Source organism: Microtus pennsylvanicus, chromosome 3 (genome assembly GCF_037038515.1).
Source record: "Microtus pennsylvanicus isolate mMicPen1 chromosome 3, mMicPen1.hap1, whole genome shotgun sequence".
Taxonomy (NCBI): domain Eukaryota; kingdom Metazoa; phylum Chordata; class Mammalia; order Rodentia; family Cricetidae; genus Microtus; species Microtus pennsylvanicus.
In genome coordinates this window covers 85334528-85358655 of record NC_134581.1, presented here as the reverse complement: position 1 = coordinate 85358655, position 24128 = coordinate 85334528, and the positions used below count along the sequence as shown (strand labels likewise).

The 24128-nt window shown below is 50.6% G+C and overlaps 2 protein-coding genes across 3 annotated transcripts in view; both read right to left on the bottom strand.

The window, feature by feature from the left end:
• St3gal4 (ST3 beta-galactoside alpha-2,3-sialyltransferase 4) overlaps positions 1–5499 on the bottom strand; it is a 39465-nt gene extending 33966 nt beyond the window's left edge. The window contains exon 1 of one of the 2 annotated variants that reach the window (XM_075966406.1): positions 5403–5499. The gene's annotated coding sequence lies outside the window, so the exon portion shown is untranslated. Of the gene's footprint in view, positions 1–4472; positions 4656–5402 lie in introns of those variants that run through there. The other variant, XM_075966404.1, reaches the window with a different exon arrangement.
• Positions 5500–13479: 7980 nt separating this feature from the next.
• Dcps (decapping enzyme, scavenger) overlaps positions 13480–24128 on the bottom strand; it is a 44109-nt gene continuing 33460 nt past the window's right edge. The window contains exons 4-6 of the mRNA XM_075966401.1: positions 19490–19603; positions 16415–16525; positions 13480–13938 (exon numbers count right to left, since the gene is read on the bottom strand). Of these exons, the coding sequence (XP_075822516.1) occupies positions 13663–13938; positions 16415–16525; positions 19490–19603 (501 nt within the window). The 3' untranslated portion in view covers positions 13480–13662. The remainder of the gene's footprint in view (positions 13939–16414; positions 16526–19489; positions 19604–24128) is intronic.

The following is a 24128-nucleotide window of genomic DNA, read 5'->3' as shown; positions in this document are numbered from 1 at the left end:
ACAGGACAGCAAAGGTATCCTTTCTAAACCAGACACTACGGGGAGCAGTGACACGGGCAGGTTCCCAGGCTCCGACACCAGCAAGCAGAGCCCCTCCCCTTCCCCACGCGTCCCAGTGGTAGCTTGAGGAGGACTTTCAGCCTTGTGGGCGGCGGCCACAATTCCAAGGAATAGGAGCAGGCAGGCGGGGCAGATGGAAGCAATTACCCGTGCTGGGAGAGAGGCGTGGGGTTGGGAGGGGCCTGAAGGGAAGGAAGGCGGCAGTGAGAAGTAGAGCCTTAGCCTTCCCCACTGAAAGGGTTGAGAAGCCCAACTCCAGGCTAGACTTAAGTTCAGGCAGCCTGGAGAGGCCTGGGTTTGTGTACCCACCCTCCTTTGACAGTAAATCACCGTGACCTTGACATCCTTCTTGTCTGGGTCCCTGATGGGACTGGTTAAGACAAGCTCCAGCTAGGAAGTGGGGAAAACAGGGCTGAAAAGTGTGCGTGTTGGAAACAGGTCGGTCCCAGCTCCACAGTTTAGAAGTGTTGTGACCTTGGTATAGTAATTTTCATTTTCCCTGGACTGTTTCGTTTACAAAGAGGCTTACAGGAGGTGACACAAAGTGTACTGAGCTGCTTCTCTTCCCTCTCTGTTTTCCAGTTTTCCATTAAATTGTGTAAATCCGTGTCCATGAGCTTGTGCATGTGCCCCTGTGGACACATACCACAACATATATGTGGAGGTCAAGGTACAACCTCAGCCTCTCAGCTGGTTTGAGACAAGGTCTCTTTGTTGTTCACCACTGCATATGCCAAAGCTAGGTGGCCCTCCAGCTTCCAGCGATTCTCCTGCCTCTGTCTCCCACCTCACTCTAAGAACACTAGGATTACTGAGGCACACACTCACTCACTCAGGCTCTCATGCTTAAGTAGCCCCCAAGTCTGGCTTTAAGTCCCTTTTCTTTCTTTTTCTTTTTCTTTTTTTGGGAGGGGGTGGAAGGGCATTTGGGGGACAGTGTTTCTCTGTGTAGCCTGTCCTAGAACTCGCTCTGTAGGTCAGGTTGGTCTCGAACTCACAGAGATCTGTCTGCCTCTGTCTCTGTTGGGATTAAAGGTGTGCACCAGCAATGTCTGGCCAAGCCCCTTTTCATTGTAACATTCTGCTTCGCTGGGAGAGGACACGGGGCAGACCATGGGAACAAGTGGCATCACTACAGCTGCTATAGAACTCAACTCACACCTGGAAGATTTCGGTCCAGAGCAGAAATACTGTGTCTTTTGACCCAGCACTTGCAAAACTGGTCCCGGGACTCTACAAGCTGCTTCCCTTCAGAGATGAAAGCAAGATCCTAGAGCCCCTGACCCCAGAACAGGCCTGAGCAAAGCTGCCAGCAGGAGAAAAGGACTGTCCCAAAGCTCCAACTGCTGCTGGACTTCCTCACTGAGTGAGCAACTACCTCAATCTTAGCAAAAGCATCTCCCTCCCTGGCCAGTCTAGAGCAGAACTCCAGGGCTTCAGATAGAGACAATCCTATCACCTTCTGCACAGCAGCTTTAGGGGTCATGTGGGGAGAGCTGCACCTGTGGGCACCCATACTCTAAAAGCCAAAGACCAACATAACCCTTGGGTGGATTTCAGAATGGGCTCTGCCCGAGACTCAAGCAATCCTTGAGCCCACATGTGACCACCACCTCCACCTGCATTAGGCAGACACACCTCAGGAGTGTAGAAGATGTGGGGGTGTTGGGGGAGAAGGACAACACTCTCCTCCTCCTAGGGGGGCTCCGAGCACCCAAACAACGTTCTCTGGGAAAGGTTGATGAAGGGAGGTATAGGCTAATGAGGACAGCCACTTCCTAGTCATCCTTGTAGTAACTAAGAACTTCCGGTGTTTAGGAAGAAGGAGGATCTTGAGGGCCGGAGGGCAGAAAAGTGGGAGCTATATCACCCAGCACCAGTTCAGTGCAGGGAAGAAGACGAAACGATGTTATGGAACTCAATGGTGGGGAGTGGAGCAGATAGAGTGAACCCCACTCGCCCTGCCCTCTGACATCCAATGTCTATCTCCTAGCGGCTGCAGCTTTGCCTTATCAAAGTCTGTTGGTTCAGCCTTCTGACCTTCCTAGTGCCCCATGCTCCCTCCCGAAGCCCGAGCCTGGCAGCTTGCAACTGCTTGGTATCAGCTGAGGCAGAGTGACGTCCTCCGTCTAACACATGGTGCAAACCTTGAACCACTGTGACAGGAGAAGTTCCCTACTTCATTGGGCAACCTTGGGAGAGGTACTCTGAGGAGAGAACCGAGACCTGAAGTAGCCTGCAGAGCAAGAGCAGACAGCAGCCCCGGGGGAGTAACTGCAGCCTGGCCATGACTCTACATGGTGCTATGAAGTGGAACTGACCTCTGTTCCTCCCTACCAAGGGAAGAAAGGAGTTTCTTCCCGGGAATTTTGACAATTCCAGAAATGGGCAGATTCTTAGCTCTACCCGGAACATGAAATTCTGTGAGGCTAAAACAGCTGGCAGGGTAGAGGGGCCAAGCACTCTGTGGGTGAGTCAGTGCTTCAGGGAAGGGAGCAAGGGAGCGAAGGGACGATAGCCTAGAGGGCACCCCGAGGTTCCTCTCCCTGGGCATCCACTCCTGGTGAGATGTGGGCTTCCTCTCTTCCAGCAGCCCCTCACTCCCAAGCTAAAGATGCATTTTCAGTCTAAAGGCTATGCAGGCAACTTTGGGGGGAAAAACGTGTATGAGTGCTTTGTCTGCATGGACGTATGTACACCACATGCATGCCTGGTGTCTGTAAAATCCAGAAGAGGATTCGGATCCCCTGGAACCGAAATTAACCATTATAGGGTGTTCGAGAATTGAGTCTGGGTACCCTGCATGACCACCCAGTGCTCTTAACCACTAAGCCATCTCTCCAGCCCCAAAAGGTGGTTATTGAGACTGGGTCTCATGTAGCGTCATTTGGCCTCAAACTCCATAAGGAGCAGAACCGATCTACCACCCAAATGCTGGGATCCCATCTCCTGAGTGCTGGAACTATAGGCATATACCACCACCATAAGTTTAAACATAACGGGTTTAGATAGCCAAGCACCTTGCTGAGTGCCTCCCTTATCTCCCCACCCTACCCCAGTACTACACAGGCAAGTGCTCTGACACACCCCCGGTTCCTAATTTACGTTTATGACTTCTGTCTACACCCTTCTCTTTATCTCCACTGTCACCCTGAAGTCTCTGGGGGCCGGCCCCAACTCCTGGCTCACCCTGGACAAGCACTAAGCTCCCTATGCTCTCCCTCGGCAACAGCACAGGCTACTAGGGGTGCTCAGAGTAGGGGACAGGGGCAGAAAGTTCGAGAAAAGTGGGTACCCACTGCAGTCTCAGAGAGCATTTGCAGGCCAACTCCCAACAGAGCAAAATATGTCTAGTTATTTCCCAGACTCTATGTAACCGGCACCTCCTAGGAAGCACCCTAGGGCTGCTTGAGAAAGTAAGGTAATAATACATGTAGTTTCAATAGCAAGTACACAACTCTCTGCGCCAGCACTTTCCCTGAGTACTTATACATATTATTTAAAACCTCCTAGGCTGAGGCCTGGGGGGGGGGGGCAAGTAAGGTCTGTAGAACTGTTCCTGTACCATGGTACAGGTTCACGCCCCTGTAACAGATAACCTACACTGTGGCACTGCTTACACCCCTAGCCTGCAGGCAATCTTCTCAGCCTGGCCCTGAGGATCCAACCCGGAGGACGAAGAACACAGCAGATCAGGCCTTATAGACCAGAAAAGTCTACACCCCCCGCCAAGACTGGGAATGGCAGACACGTTGGCATCTCAGGGCTGCCCAGAGGTCCCAGCCAGCAGGGATCTCGGAAAGGCACCCAAAACAGACACGAGAAGGGTTTTACTTCCCAGCTCAGGCTCAACCTATTCAGTCCTATTCCTTCCCAATGACCACCACCCAGACAACTTGGAAACACAGCTGCCTAGGCCCAAAGACCCCCTCATATCGCGGCTGACTCCTTGGACACAGCTGGTCTGCGGTTGGCAAGCCCACCTTTGGGCTTTGCTCAGCGACCTTGCAACTCCAGCACAAGACAGACCCTGCAAAGCTTGTCACCTCTAGCAAAGCCGGCCCACATGTCCTGGACTTCGGGGGATGCTAGAGGTGGTGGACACCTATTCAGCCCGGGCGCAGGAGCGACAAGGGTGGGGGTTAGAAACTTTCCGGAGAATTGTCCCGTTTGTTCACTCCAAAAGAGCGAGACGAATCAGGCTTCCCGCGAAAATCGAGTCCAGGAAAAGGGACCCAGCTCCCCAGGGCTGTGGCCGCACCACATCGACCCCGTGCAGCGTGGCGTCCACGTGCCGGGCCCGACCACCTCCCCGAGCCGTGGCGCGAGGCTGGAGCCCCGGCCGCCCCGGCAGTCCCGGCGCTCCCCGCCCTCCGCCGCGGGGCCCCAGAGCCCGGCCGCCGCGTACTCACCCTCACGGGTGGAGCGGGGCGGGGCGAGGTAGATCCGCGCGCAGCTCCGATCCGCTAGGCGCCCGGGCTGGCGGGGCAGCACTGGCGCAGCGGCTCCGCTCGGCCCGGTCCCTGTCCCAGGAACGGGGCCGGCCTGGGAGCGGGCAAGTCCGCCTCGAGGGGAGGCGGGGGCCGGGGCTCGGGCGGGGGGCGGGGAAGGGGCCGGACACGCTTGCGCACACGGCCGGGAAGCCAACAGCCGAAAACGCCGCGCTGGAGGGAGGGTGCAGAGGAGGGAGGGGGCCGCCGAGGGAGGGAGGACGCGGAGGAAGGAGGGAGCTGAGAAAGGAGGGTGGGCTCCGGGGAGGGAGGGCGCGCGCAGGAGGGAGGGTGGGGGCGCGAGGCCGCTCGAAGACTGGGGTTGTTGTGGAGGCCTCCGAGGTTCGGAGAGAGGCGCCCGGAGGCCGGGGTGCGGGAGGCCGGTTCGAGTGAGGGCAGGCCCAGGGCAAGCGCTGCCTGTGACTGGCGCCAAGATGAGTATGCCCAACGTGGTGATCCCACACTCTCCTGGGAACAATAAGGCCCAAGAAAGGCTTCTTAGCTGTCCCCGCGCGGTGAAAAGTGGCCTTTTCTCTCTACAGTAACTGAGGTGCAGAAGCCCAAGCTTGGTTCCAATATACCCCCTTGCCCTCATGGCAGTCAGCTGACCTAAAGCGATTCGTGGGCCTTTCCCCTGCCTCAGGCTGGCTCGGGCGCCCCAAACTGCCCCCTCTGCACCCTCCCTTGTATACCCTGCTTTAGCCTCGGATAACTTCTCAGTTTCCGTTCTTGCTGAAGGCGCCAGGCATCCTGTCTCCAGGGGAAACCCCATCAAGTCTTTAACCCTGATTCCTTGGGCTCTAGAATTGCCGGGACGGAAGAACAGTGCAGAAACCGCCCTGCAGGACTGACCTTTTCAGGAGTCAGCAGTTTCACGGAGTTTCTAGCATGAACCCGCTGGGGCACCAAGCAAAGTGTCAGATCCAGTCCCTGTCCTCTGGAAGCTTACTACTGTCCAGCTGCAGAGAGAGGACTTAGGGTGGACTCCCTTCAAGAACCAGGCGGCACAGGATGTGACTAAGTGCAAGATATGAAAGCTGACAGAAAGCGCCCAGGGTTTCAGTGAACTGACAGTTTAGTCAGCTTCGGGGGAAGCTGGAGGTCTCCGCTGGTGGGAACTTCCAATTCACAAGTCCTGCTCAGTGAGAAGGTGAGAAGAGCCAGCTTCTAGCTTCTTCCATTGGTGGCGGCTCCCACCTAAATTATACCTTGCATAGGCAGAAGCTGTTTGGCATCTCACCAAAACCTAGTTTTATTTGAATGATGCACTCGGCCTGTCAGTCACGTATTCATTCAACAAATATTTATTACATATCATGTCCTGGGCTGGAACTAAGCTGGGAATAGGGAACACAATAACTATGTCTCTGTGTTGGGCAAGGCAAGAAGAAGAAGGAAGATTCCTATTTTGCAAAAGAAAAACTGCCCCAGGAGAAACAACAACTCCTCTGAACAGATGTGTCTGGCCAGCTGATCCAAGAAATAGTCCGGCCTCCAAAGCTGGCTAAGTCTTCACCAAAGTAGGTTCGAAGACAAGTTCACACTGATTTCCATGGATAAGGGTCACGGAAGAATCCTTCTGCCATTAAAATTGAGCTTAAGAATCAGCTTTTTTGCTTCTCGAGACCTGAGTTCCAATCCTGCCTCTGCTACTAAATACCTTTCCTTTTCTTACTGGAAAGAGAAATCAATGGAAATAACTAAGCTTATTCAAAGTGATAAACGAGGCAACAGAGGTGAACTCGTCCTGAAACCACAGAATAATAACTAAGCTCTTACTAACATGCAAAAGAATACCTTTTTGTTGTTGAAAAATATTTTTTTAGTAAAGATACATTTAAAATTTTATGAACATTTTTTTTCATTTATTTAACATACCAACCAGTTTCCCTTCCCTCCTTCCCTCCTGTTCCCATCCCCCATCTTCCCCCTCTCCATTCACTCCTCCTCCATCTCCAGTCCCGGCAAGGTAATCCAGCATGGGAAACAGGTTCCCAGAAGCCAGCTAAGCACCTCACTGCTAGAAGCCTTACAAACAGACCAAGCTACACAACTGTCACACACATGCAGAGGGCCTGGGCTGGTGCCATGCAGGCTCCCTAAATGTTGCTCCAGAATCCATGAACTCCCACAAGCTCAGGTCAGCCGTCTCTGTGGCTTCTGACGTCATGACCTTGACCCCAGTGGCTCCTACAACCCCTCCTACCTTTCTTCAGCAAGACTCCCGAAGCTCAACCCAGTGCTTGGCTGTGGATCTCTGCATCTGCTTCCATCAGTTACTGGATGAAGGCTCTCTGATGACAACTAGGGTAGTCACCAATCTGATTACAGAAGAAGGCCAGTGCAGGCACCCTCTCCACTATTGCCATGAGTCTTAGCTGGGGTCATCCTGTCTTCTATGGAAGAAAGGGGAGCAATTCTAGTACACAGGTACTCCTTCTTCCTCCAGCCTAGATTCTAGGCCCTCACCAATCCCACTGTACCCCTTGATAGGACACTACAAGCTGCTTGCCAAGAAGCAAGGGGTAACAAACTGGGCTCTGGCCTGGAGGGACTGCTCCAGAGCTTAGCTGTGCTGAGGTGGGCCAAGACAGCCTTCAAAATCACAGCAGGGAGTCCTATTCATTTGGCAAGCAATACCACCTCCATCCCCATGCCTTTACCTCCTCTTTGCCCGTCCTATTCTCCTATGGTAGATGTGGCAAGCAAACACCTGACTGCTGGGACAGCCATGGGAACCTCAAACAGAGGGAGGAGACAGTGGAGGGTGTGAGAAGGGGCAGGTGCTTCTGAGCCAAGGAAGCTCTGTCCCTGAGGCTCCTCTTCCTGGACAGGCCTGACAAATGTGCCTACCAGACTTCTGGCTCCTGTCCCTCACATGTGCCACATTCATATCCTGCCTACCAGGAGGGGGGGACAGCAAGATGCCATTTGAGGAAGAAATAAACCCAATCCTGCATCTCAGACGCTTTTAAAAATAGCAACCCCAGGATGGTATTTCAGCTTCTATTTTTATCAGTTTATATGGCCGGACCATGGAGCTGATTTGCTCTCAGGGACCTCAATCGCAGGGGAGAGACATCTCTCTTGTAGTATTAGAAACCTACCAGAAGGCCAAAGTTAAAATGCATTTCAGGAACCTTTAGGTTGGAAGAAATCCCAAGAAGTCATTGCATGTAGCCCCTGCCTATTTTTCGGGCCACGGTCAATTAACCATAGTTTGTGAATGTTTGTCCTTAAAATCTAAGCTGGACATAATGGCACACGGCACACATCCCAGCACTCAGAAAGCTGGGGCAGCAGGATCATCAGGAATACTAGGCTGTGGTGGTCTGAATTTACATAACTGGCCCCCATAATCTCATAGGGAATGGCACTATTAGGAAGTGTGGCCTTGTTGGAATAGGTGTGATCTTGTTGGAGGAAGTGTGTTACTGTGGAGGTCTCAGATGCTGAAGATACTGTCCAGTGTCTCAGTTGACTTCTTGTTGCCTGCAAGATGTTGGACTCTCAGCTACTTCCCCAGCACCATGTCTGTCTGCATGCCTCCATACCTCTCCCACCCCCTCCCATGATGATAATAGACTGATAATAGACTGAACCTCTGAACTCTAAGTCGCCACCTCAATTAAATGTTTTCCTTTATAACTGTGAGTTGCTGTGGTTGTAGGGTAAAAGGGCCAGCCAAAGAAACGCACCCTGGCCCTGAAACCAGTGTCAATGAAAGAAATACACCCTGGTTCTGAGACCCAAGTCAGTGAAAGAAATGCCTTAGGGTCAAACCCAGAACCAAAGAAATACACCCTAACCCTAAAACCAGTGCCAAAGAAACACACTTTGGTCTGAGATTCAGAGCCAGTGAAAGAAATATGTCTTGGCCTCAAAACTAGAGCCAAAAAGCTGAAAAAAGGCCAGGGAAACACACTTTGACCCTGAAACCAGAGCCAAATCTGCCTCTGAGCAACTAAGCAGAAAACCAACCAATCCCTGAGCAGAGATCTAGCCAATCTGAGCTCAAGGGACTGAAATCTGACCAATTCCCACTCTGAAAATAGTCTACCTGAAAAAACTCCGCCCCTAAGAAACCCTATATAAGCCCTGTGCCTGTTTGGTTTGTGGCTGCCCTTCTTCCACCCTGGTAGAGGCGGCTGCTCTCCTGGATTCTTCCCTCTCAATAAATGTCTTGAATGAGGTTTGGGTGAAGACCGTCTTTGACTGGACAGAGCAAAGCAGGGCTCTTTTGCTGGGGAAGCCCTCCCCTAGCAGCACTGAGTTGTTACAACTTCACTTGGGGGAGCCAGAGACGGAGGAGCAGAGCGGAACAGGGCTGTAACACTTTCACTGGGGAAACCTTTCTTTAGTGGAGTGGAGTTGTTACACTCCGGGTCACCAAGCCCAGCTATAACAACTTCACTGGGGAAGCCTTACCCTAAAGCAGGGCTGTAAGCTGTTACGCTTACTGAGACTTGTGCTATTCCCTGGCTCCTGACTGCCAGAATACTCTTCCACCTAAGCTGTAACACTCAGTATTCCTGTGGCCCCCAACTGTCTGAACATTTCCACCCAGCCTGTAGCATTTAGTATTCCTTGGCTCCCAACTGCCAGCATCCCTTTTCTTTTCTTTTTTTTCTTTCCAGGATCCCTTTTCATCCAAGCTGCAATGCTTACAGGGTCATGGAGTTTTATCCCAATAGAAATTCTAAGACATAGGCCAACCCAGTTTATAGACCCTGTCTCAAAAACACCTGGGCATGGTAGTACAACATTAATACCATTGAGGATGCTGTTTTTCATGACCTAATCACCTCCCAAGGGCCCTGCCTCTAATACTGTCCCCCAAGGTGTTAGAATATTAACATATTGAGGCTATAGCAAGTATCTAGTCTCCCAAAATCTTTCCTTCTAGGTCACTTTCATGGCAGAAAAATAGCTAAAATTTAACTATGCTTAAAATATTTTAAAAAACAATTATGTGTATAGATGTTTTACCTGCACACATGTCTGTGTACCACGTAAGGGCCTGTGGAGGCCTGCAGGTGTGGGATTCCCTGAAACTGGAGTCACAGGTGGTATGAGCTGCCATGTCAATGCTGGGAATCAACCCAGGTCCTCTGGAACGGCAGCCAGAGCTCTTAATCAGTCGCCTCTTCAGCCCCGCCGCAATCCTTTTATTTAATCCTCACAAACCCTACTGAGGAGGCATGGCTCACAAGCATATGTAACAACAGTTCCAGGGGATCTGATGTCTTTTCTTGCCTCCAAAGGCACAGCATACACATGTATACAGCGACATACATGCAGGAGAAACTCATACATAGCAAATTTTAAAAATGTGAAAGTATAAACAAAAAAATGTGTAAGTATAGACTTTTTCTTGATATTCTCTAAATAAAGTAAAATAATATTGCACATATAAGTAATCAAAGGCAAGTCAGCATAAAGGAGGATTTGTATTGACAATATCACACCACCTGAGATACTTAAACATCTAGAGTTCGGGTCTCAGGGTGTATGTCTTGTAATCAAATCCCAAGGACACCTACGTAAAGACTATTCAAATGCTCTGGATAGGAACTATCACAAGAGAAATGTTTTTTTTTTAAATTTATTTATTATGTATACAATATTTTATCTACATGTATGCCTGGAGGCCAGAAGAGGGCACCAGACATCATTATAGATGGTTGTGAGCCACCATGTGGTTGCTGGGAATTGAACTTGGGACCTTTGGAAGAGCAGGTGATGCTCTTAACCACTGAGCCACCTCTCCAGCCCAAGAGAAATGTTTTTGAAATATTACTTTGTGTGTGATTGTTTCTTGATTTCTCACTTTAGAGCTCTTTATTCAACAGGGACAAGCAAAACGGAGCTTTAATATATTCTTTCTTTTGGCTTTGTGCTGACTTTGCTCTATGTGGTGGCTTTGGAGTACACAGAGAAGCCGAGGAACAATAGCAGACATGTGTCCTTTGCTTCTTGCCTCCAACCAGGCTAGGAGGAAAACAGCTACGCACTGGAGACTGAAAGCTACTTGTGCAGGTGTCCCTGATTTATCTGGGAAGGGTGACATCTGCAATTGCCCCAGCATGCATGTGAAAATCTCACTGCGAGAGCAGAGCTGGCATTTGCACTTGGTCAGGAAAGGCTAAGCATAATGTGCCCTGCTCAGGAAGCTCCATCCCAGGAGACAGGACACTGAGCTCTGGAGTGACAGCAGGAGGAAAGCCTGAGGCAGAGGGATGGCTGTCACTCCGCGTTGCCCTGGTCTGGGAACTGAGGCCCATCTCCATTCCTTGCCTTGACCAAATTTAATGAACCTATTTCTACAGGCTCTTGGGCAGAAGTTTCAGCTTCCTGGGGCTGGCACTCACTCTGTAAGAAGGCACCAAGAGTGTTTCTCGGTAAAATAGAGGACGAGAGCTCCATGAAAGGATTTGCTCTACAAAGTGTCACAAGGTTGATTTCCCTTTAACTGTCTACCCAGTCAGACAGAATTAAAGGCATTGGGAAGTCAGCCGAGTAAGATGCTCTTACCTTCAAGATTCTCTCAGTCCAACAAGAAAGACAACAAGCCAGCAGCAGCTACGGCAGCAATGGAAAGAGGCCAAGAATGTGAAGCTACCCAGACAAGTCACGTAGTAGAGTGTCAGTAAAGGTTACCCCATAAACACATAAAGGGTATTGTTAGGACCTCAACACCACCGAACTGCAGCCAGGCTGCCTGGCAGGAGCCTCAGTGGGATGAGGCATTGGGGGTTGAAGATGGGGTAAGTACAGGGGTCTAGGGGCATAGCTGCCATCATCTTTGGTGGACAGTGCTGAGAACTGGCTGACTCTGCAAAGGCCCTTACCAGACCTCAGGCAGAGGTTGGACCAGGATAAGAAAGTAGTATAAGTATAAGAAAACTATACTTCTTATACTTCCAAACATAAAAAAAAAAACTAGGTAGTGAGGCCTGGAGGAGACCTCTGAGATATCATTTAAACAAAGTATATGACACTATCCCAGACAGGCACATCTTTGCAGAATAAGCCAAAGGGAAGACAGGATTGGTTAAGAGGAGTGGGGAGCCAGAAAGTCATCCACAGCACAGGTCTATGCCCTAGGGAGGTATACCTGGCCTTTCCAGATTTAATTACTACCCTTGCAGCTCTAACCCCGTGACCCCTCTAGTTTGTCTACAGGAATGAGCAGGCTGCTCCCTCCCTTCAGGTTGTGTATCTATCTAGCAATCACCCCACCCCACACAAGCCAGACAGTGATATTATTGCATGTAACACAAAAGTCAGCCTGTGGGAGCCTGAACCCACAGGCAGTATAGCTGGTATGGGGGGAGGGGGGGCAAGAAACATGTGATGCAGTAGAGGGGTTATGTGATCTGGAGGGAGGCCGCATCTGGCACCTCTGTAATGTATTTCCCACCCACAATGTCTCATCCCTCTGAGGCTCCAGGGCCTATTCAGTGCCATTTGCTTTCAAAGAAGAGGTTAACTTTTCTACCCTGGTACCCGGAAAAGGAGCGAGTGAGACCCAGGAAGCAGCCCTGCAAGCTGCAAGCAGCTGTACGAAGAGGTCTCCGTCAGCCTCCTCTCCGCAAACCCTCAGCACTGGCACACAGCCCTGTCTAGCAAAGCATTTGCTTTCTGTTCAGGAAACCACTAGCCTGTGTGGCAGCCATGAAAAGATCTGGCCTACACTTGTAAAAGACACACCTGCTCTGGTGACCACCAAAACAACTGCAAGTCCATGTGGTAGTTGGAGACAGACCTCAACCTGGGTTAGGAGAGACGGCTTAAGAGAACAGCGGCTCTACGATGCCTCCCCTGGACTTGCTGGAAGCTAGAGTGGCCTCAGGTTCTCTGACTACCTGCTCCAACCCTCTGCTTTTTATAGGGAATCTCTTTCCCAGGAACACCGAGGTCCAAGGGTTCTCCAACACAGGCCTTGGAGTGACAAGATCAGGGCTAGCACTGATGACCTCACTTGTAAACATAGTAGTTGGGCACCGGATCATGTCTCTTGGTTCCCAGGCCAGGGGATGCAGAGTGACAGCCACCCTCTTCGTCGTGCTTTCTTCCTTGTCACTTCAGAGTTCAACACCCTGCACCTCGGAGAGAGCTTCCAGAACAGTGCACAATATCGTCAGTAAACACTGGCTCTGCTCTGGCCATTGGACATGACTGTCCTCTGTGCTAGAGAGTGACCTCACAGTGCTCGCTGTGGCCCTGTTCTGCTCATCAGCCTCTGATACCCCAAAGTTCATTCCCCGCCTCGAGATTCTGTGAAGCAAAGCTCCAGCACACCCTGGCCCCGACCCCTCCACTGCAACCAGATCATTTTGCCTTGACAATATTTTGAACTTTCCGGCTGCCCCATAGGAGTTTGTTTTGTCTTCCTGCCTAGATAACAAAGTCAAGGCCAGGGGCTTGCTGACCAAATAAGAGAAGCAAAGGCCGCCTTTTGGGGTTTGCATCATCTGATTCTCAGGAAAACGCTCCCTGTTCCAGGGATCAAACCCCAGCCCCCTCATCAAATGTACCAACAGCCTTGACACACAGACAGGGTGTAACCTCGCTGGGGAGGGAAGGAGGAAGTGGCATCTAAAGACTCCACAGACTATTTCCGGAAAGATTTTGAATTTGGTTTTAAGGGTGGGAGTGAACTTGCCCAAAAGGGGAGTTGGCAAGAGAGGAACACGGCCAAAGAATTGGAAGGAGTGTATACCAAGCAGTGGAGATTCAGGACAAGGGAGTCAACAGGTACAGAAAGCATGGGGAGGTAGAGGAAATTCTTGAATTTCCTAGAGGCTGTGACTCACTGGCTATGGTGACACCCTGAAACTTTCCACCCTTCCCACGAGGTCCCGCCAGCTCTGCCCACTCACCTTCCCTACCACCCTCTGCCTCCGCCGGGCTACACCACCAACCCTCACCAATAAGAAAGTACTTTATTCTCCTGTGAGGAATAAAACAGTACAAAATACACCTTACACTTGACCTTTGCTGAAAGGCCAAGAAACTACAAAATACAATTTAGGAAAATCCCTCAGAGATAAAACCCAGCCCGCACTGCCCAAGCCCAGGCCCACTAGCATCCTCTCTTCAGGCTCTCTCAGCAACTCAGGGTCGCTGGGCTTCCTTGCAGGAGCTGAAGCAGGGGATCATCGGTCCTAAGCGCAAAAGTAAGAGTGCGCTGTTGATAGTGCTTGGGGTCACACTCCAGGTTCTCAATCACTTCAGCCAGCAGGTGTGCCCGCTCCACACCTGAGCCGGGAGCCTCGAAGCCCAGGGCAGTGAAGTGCACATGCAGGTGGTAGTAAGAGGGCAGGTAGTGTAAGTACACGCGCAGGCGGTCTCCTGTCACCTGGTAGCGCTTCAGGATGGCTTCCTGGTAAGGAAAGACAGTGGCAAAGGGTCATCAGGAGGCAGCATCCCGTCCTCTGCTCACCCCAACTGGACCTTTTGTATTCTTGCTCCAGTTAGCCTGGGATGGCTTACAACCCCCCTCCCCGCACCAGCTCTCTGCCCCTTCTGCCATCTATCCTGGTCTTCTCTCTACGAAACTGAAAAAAAATGCGGTGATGCAGCCAAGCTGAGACATTCCCCAATGAAAATGGCTCTCAGTCAGTCACACCAAGCCCCAGAAAACATGGGCTTCTTCCTTTGGCAGTCCAGGAAGCCCCAGTTCCTAAGGTCAGTCCAGCTCTCTGTAGCATCTATCAATTTAAAGTAGGCAGGGAGGGGGTGGGATGGGGGTAAGGAGAGATGGGGAGAGAAAAGTAAGAAGGGGAGGATGGGGAGGATGGGATGGTTGGGATAAAGGAAGGATGGATATGGGAACAGGGAAGCATACATCTTAATTAAGGGAGCCATCTTAGGGTTGGCAAGAGACTTGAACCTAGAGGGGCTCCCAGGTGCCCAGGGCGATGTCCCCAGTTAGGTCCTTGGGCAGCTGAGGATAGGGACCCTGAAATGGCCCTATCCTATAGCCATACTGATGAATATCTTGCATATCACCATAGAACCTTCATCTGGTGATGGATGGAGATAGAGACAGAGACCCACATTGGAGCACCGGAATGAGCTCCCAAGGTCCCAATGAGGAGCAGAAGGAGGGAGAACATGAGCAAGGAAGTCAGGACCACGAGGAGTGCACCCACCCACTGAGACAGTGGGGCCGATCTATTGGGAGCTCACCAAGGCCATCTGTACTGGGACTGAAAAAGCATGGGATAAAACCGGACTCTCTGAACATGGCGGACAATGAGGGCTGATGAGAAGCCAAGGACAATGGCACGGGGTTTTGATCCTACTTCATGTTCTGGCTTTGTGGGAGCCTAGCCAGTTTGGATGCTCACCTTCCTAGACCTAGATGGAGCGGGGAGGACCTTGGACTTTCCACAGGGCAGGGAACCCTGACTGCTCTTCGGACTGGAGAGGGAGGGGGAGAGGAGTGGGGGGTGGGGAGAGGACTGGGAGGAGGGGGAGGGAAATGGGAGGCTGGGAGGAGGCGGACATTTTTTTTTCAATAATAAATAAATAAGCAAATAAATCCCAAGCTAAATTTGAAAAAAAATGAAGTAGGCAGGAAGAAGCACCCTTTTGGGATGAGGCTGTGTGGAGATGGGGCTGTGCTAGGAACTGGGTAGAAGGGAAAGGATGCAGGGAGGAATTTCAGGAAGGACTCTCGGGCCTCAGCAGCATTCCTTGCAAAAGAAGAAAGCACTTAAGTTAGCCCTGGTTCCCTTTCCCACCTCCACCTTTCTCAGAGACAGAGAGAGTTCTACCAACCCCACAGCTCCCTCTGAGGAGAAACAGACTTAGGCCTCTGTGGGCTCAGAATTTAACCCCAAATCATACTCTGCCTTTGGTGCTATCAGTGGAGAATCACAGTGGCCGGGTGAACTGGGGGGAAGAGGAGAACCTTCTGGGATAAGCAGAGCTGATGGGCAGGACAAGCCTGCCCAAACTGCCAGGGCAGGGAAGTGAGACTCACTTCCTTCCTGAGAGAACACTGCTCTGTGCCACTGGTCGTATCCAAAGGCTACTTCTTGAGAGAAACTAGTAGTTCCAGGAAGGAAAAGACACCCAGAGAAGGACACCAAGGGGGAGAAGGCAGTTAGGGCACAGGGGCAAGGGAAGCAGTACCTAGTAAGCACACAGTATTGTCCTGAAAGGGGCAGAGTGCATCCTGGCTAGGCTAGTGACTGTTGGCCCCAACAGGACAGGTATCTACATATTTCAGAAAAAAGGTTGAGACTCAGCTTGTAGAGCGGTGGTTTCAAAGGGGATCCTAATAGACCCTGAGGTCTAGGGACTTCAGAGGCAAAGAAAGTGACCTGTTCAAGGGCCCTGATAGCTACGACCCAAACATCAGGCCAGGACCACACACCCAAGATTCTGGCCATTCTTCTCTCACCCTCTCCTGCCCTGATGGCTCCTTTCTCTATCCTAAAATGTCCCAGAATATAAGGTGCTGCAGAATTCAGCCTGCCTTCAGTCCAGGTGAGAAGGTATGTGCATATATACAAGTCATGTGACCAATATCCAAGGAACTCGTCTAGCACAAGGTGGTTGTCATGAATAAAACAGGTGATACTGGGATAGGAGGGATCCAATCTATGGGGAAGAGAAGCATCCTACATGGGACCTGCAGACAAAGGCACGAGGACAAGTCTTGAGGCAAGGAAAGGGATAAAGTAGAGCTGGGGTGCAGGCCAGGGCTGCCTGTGAACCAATCTAGTGAGTTCTAGTAGTGTTCACGACTGAAATCCAGACAGACTCGAGAAGAGTGAGGAAAAAGACCCAGGGGAGACACTAGAGTCTGCTAGAATCCTGGGCTTCTGCACTGTGAAGCAACTTACTTGTCCTTCCCGGAGAATGTTCCTCAGCAGCGGCAAGTGCTCTGGAGTGAGGTCCCGAAGTGATCTGATACCCCGGCGATGGCAGATGGCGATCAAGTACAGGTCATCAAGCTGTGCAGACACCAATGAAGGAACAGGACAATGCTAGGTTCAGCAGGGAGGCTAAGCCAGGGCATTCCTACCCACCAGGCTCTACCAGGAAACCCTACAGCAGGACCAAAGAGCAGGTACTATAGGTGGCTGTCTGCCCTGGATGACATGACCAGCTGAAGAACAGGATTTCCGTGTGTTCTTCCTGTTAAAGCATCTTAAGGATCTAGGTATGGTGGTACATGCCTGTAATCCCAGCACTGAAACGGAAGGACTGAGAGTTCAAGGCCAGCCTGGGCTATACAGCAAGATTCTTTCTCAAAAAGTAGAAGAAATCAGAAAGAAAAGGAAGGAAGGAAGGAAGGAAGGAAGGAAGGAAGGAAGGAAGGAAGGAAGGAAGGAAGGAAGGAAGGAAAAGAAACAAAAACAAAAACAAACTTAACAAAAGCTCACCTTTCAAAAAACAACAAAATTCATCATCTGGGAATGCCTATATATATATATACTCTGCAGAGTGGACAGGGAGAGATGGGCAAGTTCAGGAAGAGCCAAGCACAAGTCTTTGTCCTGAAGAATTTACAACTTAATCCACGTCAATCTACTGTATAAAATAGAGCATGGCAGCTTTTTCTTTCAGTGGTACTGAGAGCAGACCCCAGGGTCTTCTGCATGCCTATCACAAGCTCACTACTGAGCTACTTACTACTCCATGACATAAAGGGACCAACACATGAGAGGAAAAAGGCTCCAGCGAGCTGGGTGATCCAGAAAGTTCTAGAAAAGGCACAGGAGCAGACCTAGAAGGCTCAGAGAGGGTGGCAGCTCAATGTATGTGGAGTCAAAGGTGCATGAAGGGTGTGGGGGACACATGGGAAAGAAAAGAGTCCAGGGGTCTGGGTCTGTCAGCAGCCAGCGCCACAGCAACTGTCAGCTCTTTCTCTCTTTCCTATCTCACTGGTTCACAGAGGCCCTTCCTGCAGTCCTTCCTGTAAATGGCGCCTGGCTGAAAACCTGGAGGTCACAACAGAGCAAAGAACCAGTGTCAACAAGATCTCGTGCCAGAGAGCGAACGAACTCTTTCTCTTGCCCGGAAACACTCCCCACACCCTCCCTGCTCCCCAAACCTTGGCCTTGCTTGGTTATCACAGTCGTGTGCCAGGCTGCGGAGTGAAGTCCAGAAGGAATCCAGTGCCTCTAGTCCTGAGGTCTGACCTGCTTGATTCCTCGACGAGATAGTCTGGAGACGATGAGTCACCCCGCCAAATCCCCAAGAGCCCCAACTTAAGACCCGGGAATGAGAGTGTCCATATATGACACTGTCCAAGTATGTCATTCTCCTCATGGCAGTCATTCTCCCCACGAGAGTTCCGAGAACCTGGGCTCTGCCCCAAGGCTGCTATCTCGGCTGTGCCCATTAGCCCTTTCTTTTACACAAGTTCCCTCTGGATTCTCCCTTCACGTCTTGTGCCCAGGTAATGTACTTTCACATTAGTGAGCGGTCGGAGGGGAAACCAGGAAACACAAGCATGTGATTTTTGGGGGGTAGGGTGGGTTAGGGCTTCTCTGTGTAGCTTTGGAGTCTGTCCTAGAACTCACTCTGTAGACCAGGCTGGCCTCAAACTCATGGAAATCCATCTGCCTCTGCCTCCCGTGTGCTGGGATTAAAGGCATGTGCCACCACTGCCCAGCATATAGGCGATCTCTTAATAGAATTCAATAGAACTGTGGAGGTACACACCTCAGGAAGGCTGGGGATCGCAAATCTGAGGTTAGCCTGGGCTAGAGAACAAAGCCCTGTGTAAATAAAACAAAGCAGGGGTATGACCTAGGAAGGCATAACCTCTGGCAACATTGGACACTTGCTGCATATGTGCTGAATGGATGAAAGGAAGAACAAATGAATACAACCAGGGTCACCAGTTTGAGGACAATAAATAAACTTCTAAGGCTAGAGACACAGCTCATGGCTAGTGCTCTTGTCTGATACGTTTGGTACCTTAGGTTTGATTCTCAGCAGAAATGGAGAGAAGAAGAGAGAGGAGAACAATATGTTTCCAGGAGACATGGCAAACAAGACTCAAGGATGCCAGAAAGGCTCCTTAAAGCTGGAGGACTCCATTTCCTTAATTCTTCCTTTGACCCTCAGCCCAGAACAAGAATCAGAAGCTCAGATTTGACCTGTCTTACTCCTGGGGACGCTGCCAAGTTCTAAAGGAGCATTGACGTTCCCTGCTGTCAGAAGTCAAGGAGCTGAGGCACTGAATAAAATATGGCACCATTAACATACAATTTAGGAAAGGTCAGGAAGGGCCAACTTTCACTAGCAAGCAAGGTGGAACACTTAAGTTGGCCCCTTCACTACTGCTGCAGCGAGGAGTTCCAGCCATGCAGCTAGTCTCAGTGCAGTGTCCAAAGCCTTTCCCAGCTTAAAGGGGATAGGCAATGGCTGCTCTGCTGATAGGTCAGATCCTGACAACCCTGGGCCAGATGGCCGATGATTTCTGCTCTCTGTGCCATGGGCTCAAGAGCATCCAGGGCTTCTGTAATGGACATGTGCAAGTCTGTCTTCACGTCTCTCTGTGATCCCTAGGCTGTAACTGCCCTGAAGTCACAGCACTTCAGTCTTCAAGAATCTCATGAGGCAGTTCTTCCTGTCCACACCTACTTCCCATGACTAACTAGGCTTTAACCCAGAATTTCCAGGTGCAAGGTTGCCGGAGGGGACACACAGCCTACAGCCATGGAGGCAAACATCTCTCCATGCTACCTTTCGGCTAAGAGTGGAGTCAGAAAAGGCTTTCAGCTGATCCACGGAAGCAAAAGTGGTTGCCTATAACAGCTATGCACTGTCAGTTGGAGGAGCGCAGGCCATTCCTTACTGGATAACAGTAATCAGCACTGTAAAGGGGCAAGATCCCCAGAGGCAGCCCAGCAGCAATGAGGCTGGAGTTTAGAGGCTGGACTGCTCCAGCACGTAGTCTTTACCTGCTGCTGGTTCCACTTGAGGTCTGGGATGAGAACAAAGCCATCAGAAGGGTCCGGGTTCTCAAAAACAATCCGGTCAGCTTCAGCCTTCTTGTCAAGAATATTGTACACCCACTGGAAAAAGAGAAGAAAGGGTTTACAAGCTCACTCTAGCTGACTGGGGCCTTCCAAGAACAATGGTCCTACTATAAAAGGCTACAAACTCAGGAGGAACAATCACTGGCTCTGGAAGATTCTCCACTTCTACCATAGCTGAGTCCTGGCTCTCACTGTCATCATTCAGGTCTCTGCGGCTCAGACAGGGATGGGCTCTTTAGGTTTCTCCTGGTCAACATAGACACCCACACTCCATCCCTGCCCATGTGCTAACCTGTCCAGTGCCTACCAAGGCAGGGGAGACACTGTATATCCATGACCATTCAAAGGGGCCAAGAGCACAGATGTTTCTTTCTGTGGCAGTCAGTCACAGTGCAGCAAAGCCTTTGGTTCTACGGGCCAATGAGTGAGTGAGAACTGTCACCTGGAGATGCTGGAAATGCTATGTATCAGCAGGCCTTGCGGGCAGGCTCCACAAGTCAAAGCAGAACAGAAAAGCACACAGACACAGCAGGTTTCAATGGTACTCTCACAGGATTTCCAGCTCTCTTACTACCTCCTGAGTAGCAGTTGACAGTCTTTGGAGCCCCCTTCCCTGGTTCTGAATAGACTCCAAGGACATGTGGGAAGGGGAGGAGGGCACTTTGTAAGAAAACCATACTGAAAGGGGGTTAGGCTGAGGGGCTCCCGAGCTCACAGAACTCAAGAACTGAGGAATCAGCCGGGCGATGGTGGCACATGCCTTTAATCCCAGCACTCGGGAGGCAGAGGCAGGCGGATCTCTGTGAGTTCGAGACCAGCCTGGTCTACAGAGCTAGTTCCAGGACAGGCTCCAAAGCCACAGAGAAACCCTGTCTCAAAAAACCAAAAAAAAAAAAAAAGAAGAACTCAGGAATCTCTGGTTCTTCTATATTTTTCCAGCTGTGAGAGTCCTTTGCACCCAGGAGTGTCCCACATCCAAAAGACACAGCGGTTAGCAAACGGGATGAAGTGAGTAGCTGGGGTCACACCTCTACCCCTTCTTCCTCCAAGTCAGGACTTCCAGGTTCACAAAGAGAGGAGGCAAGGCCCTGAAAACCCTCTTCCCACTCCAAGAAGTGCTGGCGTAGGCAGTGTCCCCAAAGGCCAAAAGCAGGGGGCTGGCCTGGGGTCTGTACCCATATATTCAGTACCCAGTTGGAATGGGGGCAGGGAGTAGAGGAATCTGCTGGAGATACCTTGGCTTCTGGGGTCCCAACAATTATTCAAGGTGACATTTCAGTTTAGAGGGCTTGCAGACCCCACAACTAGATTTGGAGGGACAGATCAATAAGTCACATGGCCTCCCTAGAACAAGCTAAGATGAGCCACTTCTTAGAAGTCGTCTGGAGACCACTTGTGAAGGAACCAGCTTGCATACAGCAGGATGCTCCCTCCTAAACCCTGGATTACGCACAAACCATACAAACATCTATTTTCAAAGGTAGATTCTTGATCAAGTGGGGAAGTGGCTGATTTCTGACTCAGGCAGAAAACAGCAGCAAATGGCCTTGCGGGTGTGTGTGATTTTTTTAAGGGGGAGACCTGTATTAGAATGGGTCAGTATGCAGTACGTTTTGATTGAATATTAATTAGGGTAGCCAAAAAGGGAGCTTTTGATTGCTGGACTTCAATATTTTGACAGCTGGCCCTTGGTGATCAGCTTTAGGAATGAGTCCAGCAAAGAGAAAGTATCCAAACAGACCTTGTTGGCTTTAAGGATGTAACCTATGGTTTACAAGGGAGAGGTAAAGGGGAAGGGCGAGGCCTGCTAGCGCCACATTCGCCATGCCCAGGCCTGCTAGAGCCCTTCAACTTGGAGATGGCTTCTCCACAAAGTACCTGCGGCTTAGCCACACACAAGCTAGGGCCAAGATTCTTCCAGAAGCATTTCCTCGGCCACTGACTGAAGCCTCCCAGAAATGGGAAAGAGGAGACCCTGATGACTTCTACCACAGAAAGTCCTGGTGCACCTCACAGCTGGCCTCTAGGACTGTCCTTGCCCAGAGGCACACACCTCCCACTGGAGAGCAGCACACACTGTTGCAAGGCACAAATGAGCTCTGGAGCACGACATCACCTCCTCGGCTCCACTCTGACTTGCTTCCATGGGCAAGCAACTGAATCCTCTTACCCACAACAGCCTCCTAAGATCTGTGCATGAGGCTTGTGGGGAAGAGTTTAACCAGAACATGCACATAAAAGCCCTCTCCCAGAGCTTGCATGCAAAGGTGCCCAGGGAATAGCAAGTGCAGAAATGACAATGGGGCTGTTTAATGGAGGAGGCAAAACGAGAAAGGCAGTGGTTGGAGGCCAAGTGGCCACAGCAACCTGCTGTCATCATCCCCGGTCTGCAGGTGAGGAAGAAGCAGGCGCAAGGAAGTTCAGGAAAGCCCATGAAATTCCAAGCCTGGGAACCTGGGCACAGCATATCCTGCCTCCTGGGAAAGGCCAGGTCAAGGGCAGGAACCTGCATCCACAGGAAGTCTCATGGCCAGCAGCCCAGAGAAGAAAGGCAGGGAAAGGGAACAAAATTCACACAAAACTCCCACAAATGACAGAGTCAGGGGATGGGAGGCTGCCCCTGAAAGCCAGTCCTGGTGGGCAGTGTAGTCCTAGTGGGTAGTCCATGGAGCTACAGCGTGACACTGACAACAGCTTCTAAGTCCTCTTTCCTCCCTGGACCTCCCAAGGGACATCTGGCCCCTTTCCATTCTCCCTCTGGTCTTCACTCCACTCATACACCCTGCCGCTCTCCTCTGGCCATGCTTGCCTGTTCCTCTGTACTGTCCTGTGCAGTAATGGCAGCTCCACGCAGGACCCTTTTCTGTATGGGCAACAGCAGTGGGCACATGATAAATGGGACGCTTCTTAGTTCCCACAAACCTAACTGAGAAGAGCTGTGAGTCACAACTTCCAGACACCAGGTGAGAAACCAAACACCGGCGGACGCAGAAGCTGAATGCGAAGGTTTACAAATGGACTTTTAGTCAAGAGATCTTGAAGGCTTCAGGTCAAGGCATACCACTGCCATTTTGTGTCTTCTATTAAACTTCTACTAGGAGGTTATAAGTATTTCAAATCTGAGGAACCAGACAGAGTAACTTGCTAAGGACCCGGACACTGGAACCAGACAGCCTGGTTTTCTGTCTTGTCTCCAAAAGACCTGTGTGAAGACTGAGGTAATGCATGCAAAATGCCTACGGCAGTTCTTGGCACCCAGCACGTGCTCAGTAAATCCTAAACTGAACGTGATGTCTTCCACATAAGCATCCCCCACCGAAACAGTCAACATCCTGCCCTTGTTAATGGAGGCTCCCCTGTTCACTCTTCACTCCAGGAGGACCCAGGGTCACTCCACAGTCATTCGTCTCTGTATCACCAGTCTGAGCCTTGTAACCCAGCTGGGGCTTTCTCCTGAGTGGCTTCTTGTCTTTCTCTGCTTTGGATCTAGGCTGGTTTCTAGTCTTGCTCCATTTGCACTTGTTAAATTTGATCGCGCTATCTACATTTTTAGAAACATCACAGATACTTGGGGCTGGAAAAACAGCTCAGGAGATAAAGCACCTGTCACATAAGCAAAAAGGCAAACCAGAGTTCAGATCCCTAGCACCCACAGAAAAACGTCGCTGGTAGTATTCTGTCTCAGTGCTCAGGAGGCAGAGATAGGGAATCCCAAGGGCAAGTTGGCTAGCCAAGTTAGCTGAGTCTACACTCTCTCAGTTCAGTAAATAAAGTGAAGAATGATGGAGACAGACATCCAATATCCATCTCTGGCCTCCACAAGCAGCAGACATGTGCACCTGCATCTATGCACATGTGCAGCCACACAGATGTGAATTATCTATATACAAACGTGCACACACACCAGACACCTGTACACATGCCAAGAAAGAGCACAGAACTTTTTAAAAGATTTATTACATATATAGTGTTCTGACTGCATGTATTCCTGCACACCAGATCTCATTATAGATGGTTGTGAGCTACTGTGTGGTTGCTGGGAATTGAATTCAGGACCTCTGGAAGAGCAGCCAGTGCTCTTAACCTCTGAGCCATCTCTCCAGTGCCCAAGAGTGTAGATTTGGGGCTGCCAAAATGGGTTATTGATAAAGGCACCTATTGCCAACCCTGATGACCTGAGTCTGACCCCTAGAATTCCCGAGTGTCCTCTGGCTTCCACCTGTACACACACTATGGTGCACATGTGCGTGTGCACACACATACATAATAAAATAAAAATAAATTAATTAAATGCAAAAAAAGTCATTAAGAAAATAAAATGTATATGCCCCAGGTTTAGTCCTTGAAGGGCCAGACAGTGGATAAAAAACAGCATCTCCCGCTGCTATTTTTAAAAATGTCCTTGAGTACCTGTGCACATCTGGTCTCCTAAGCACAGTCCGCAGACCTCCTCCAGGTCACTCAGGGCCATCCCCACTAAGCCCCACAGAACCTGTGCCGAGTCACACCAGTACGAAGCCTCTGGACCTATTCTCCCTCTGCCTTGTCCACCTTGTTACCG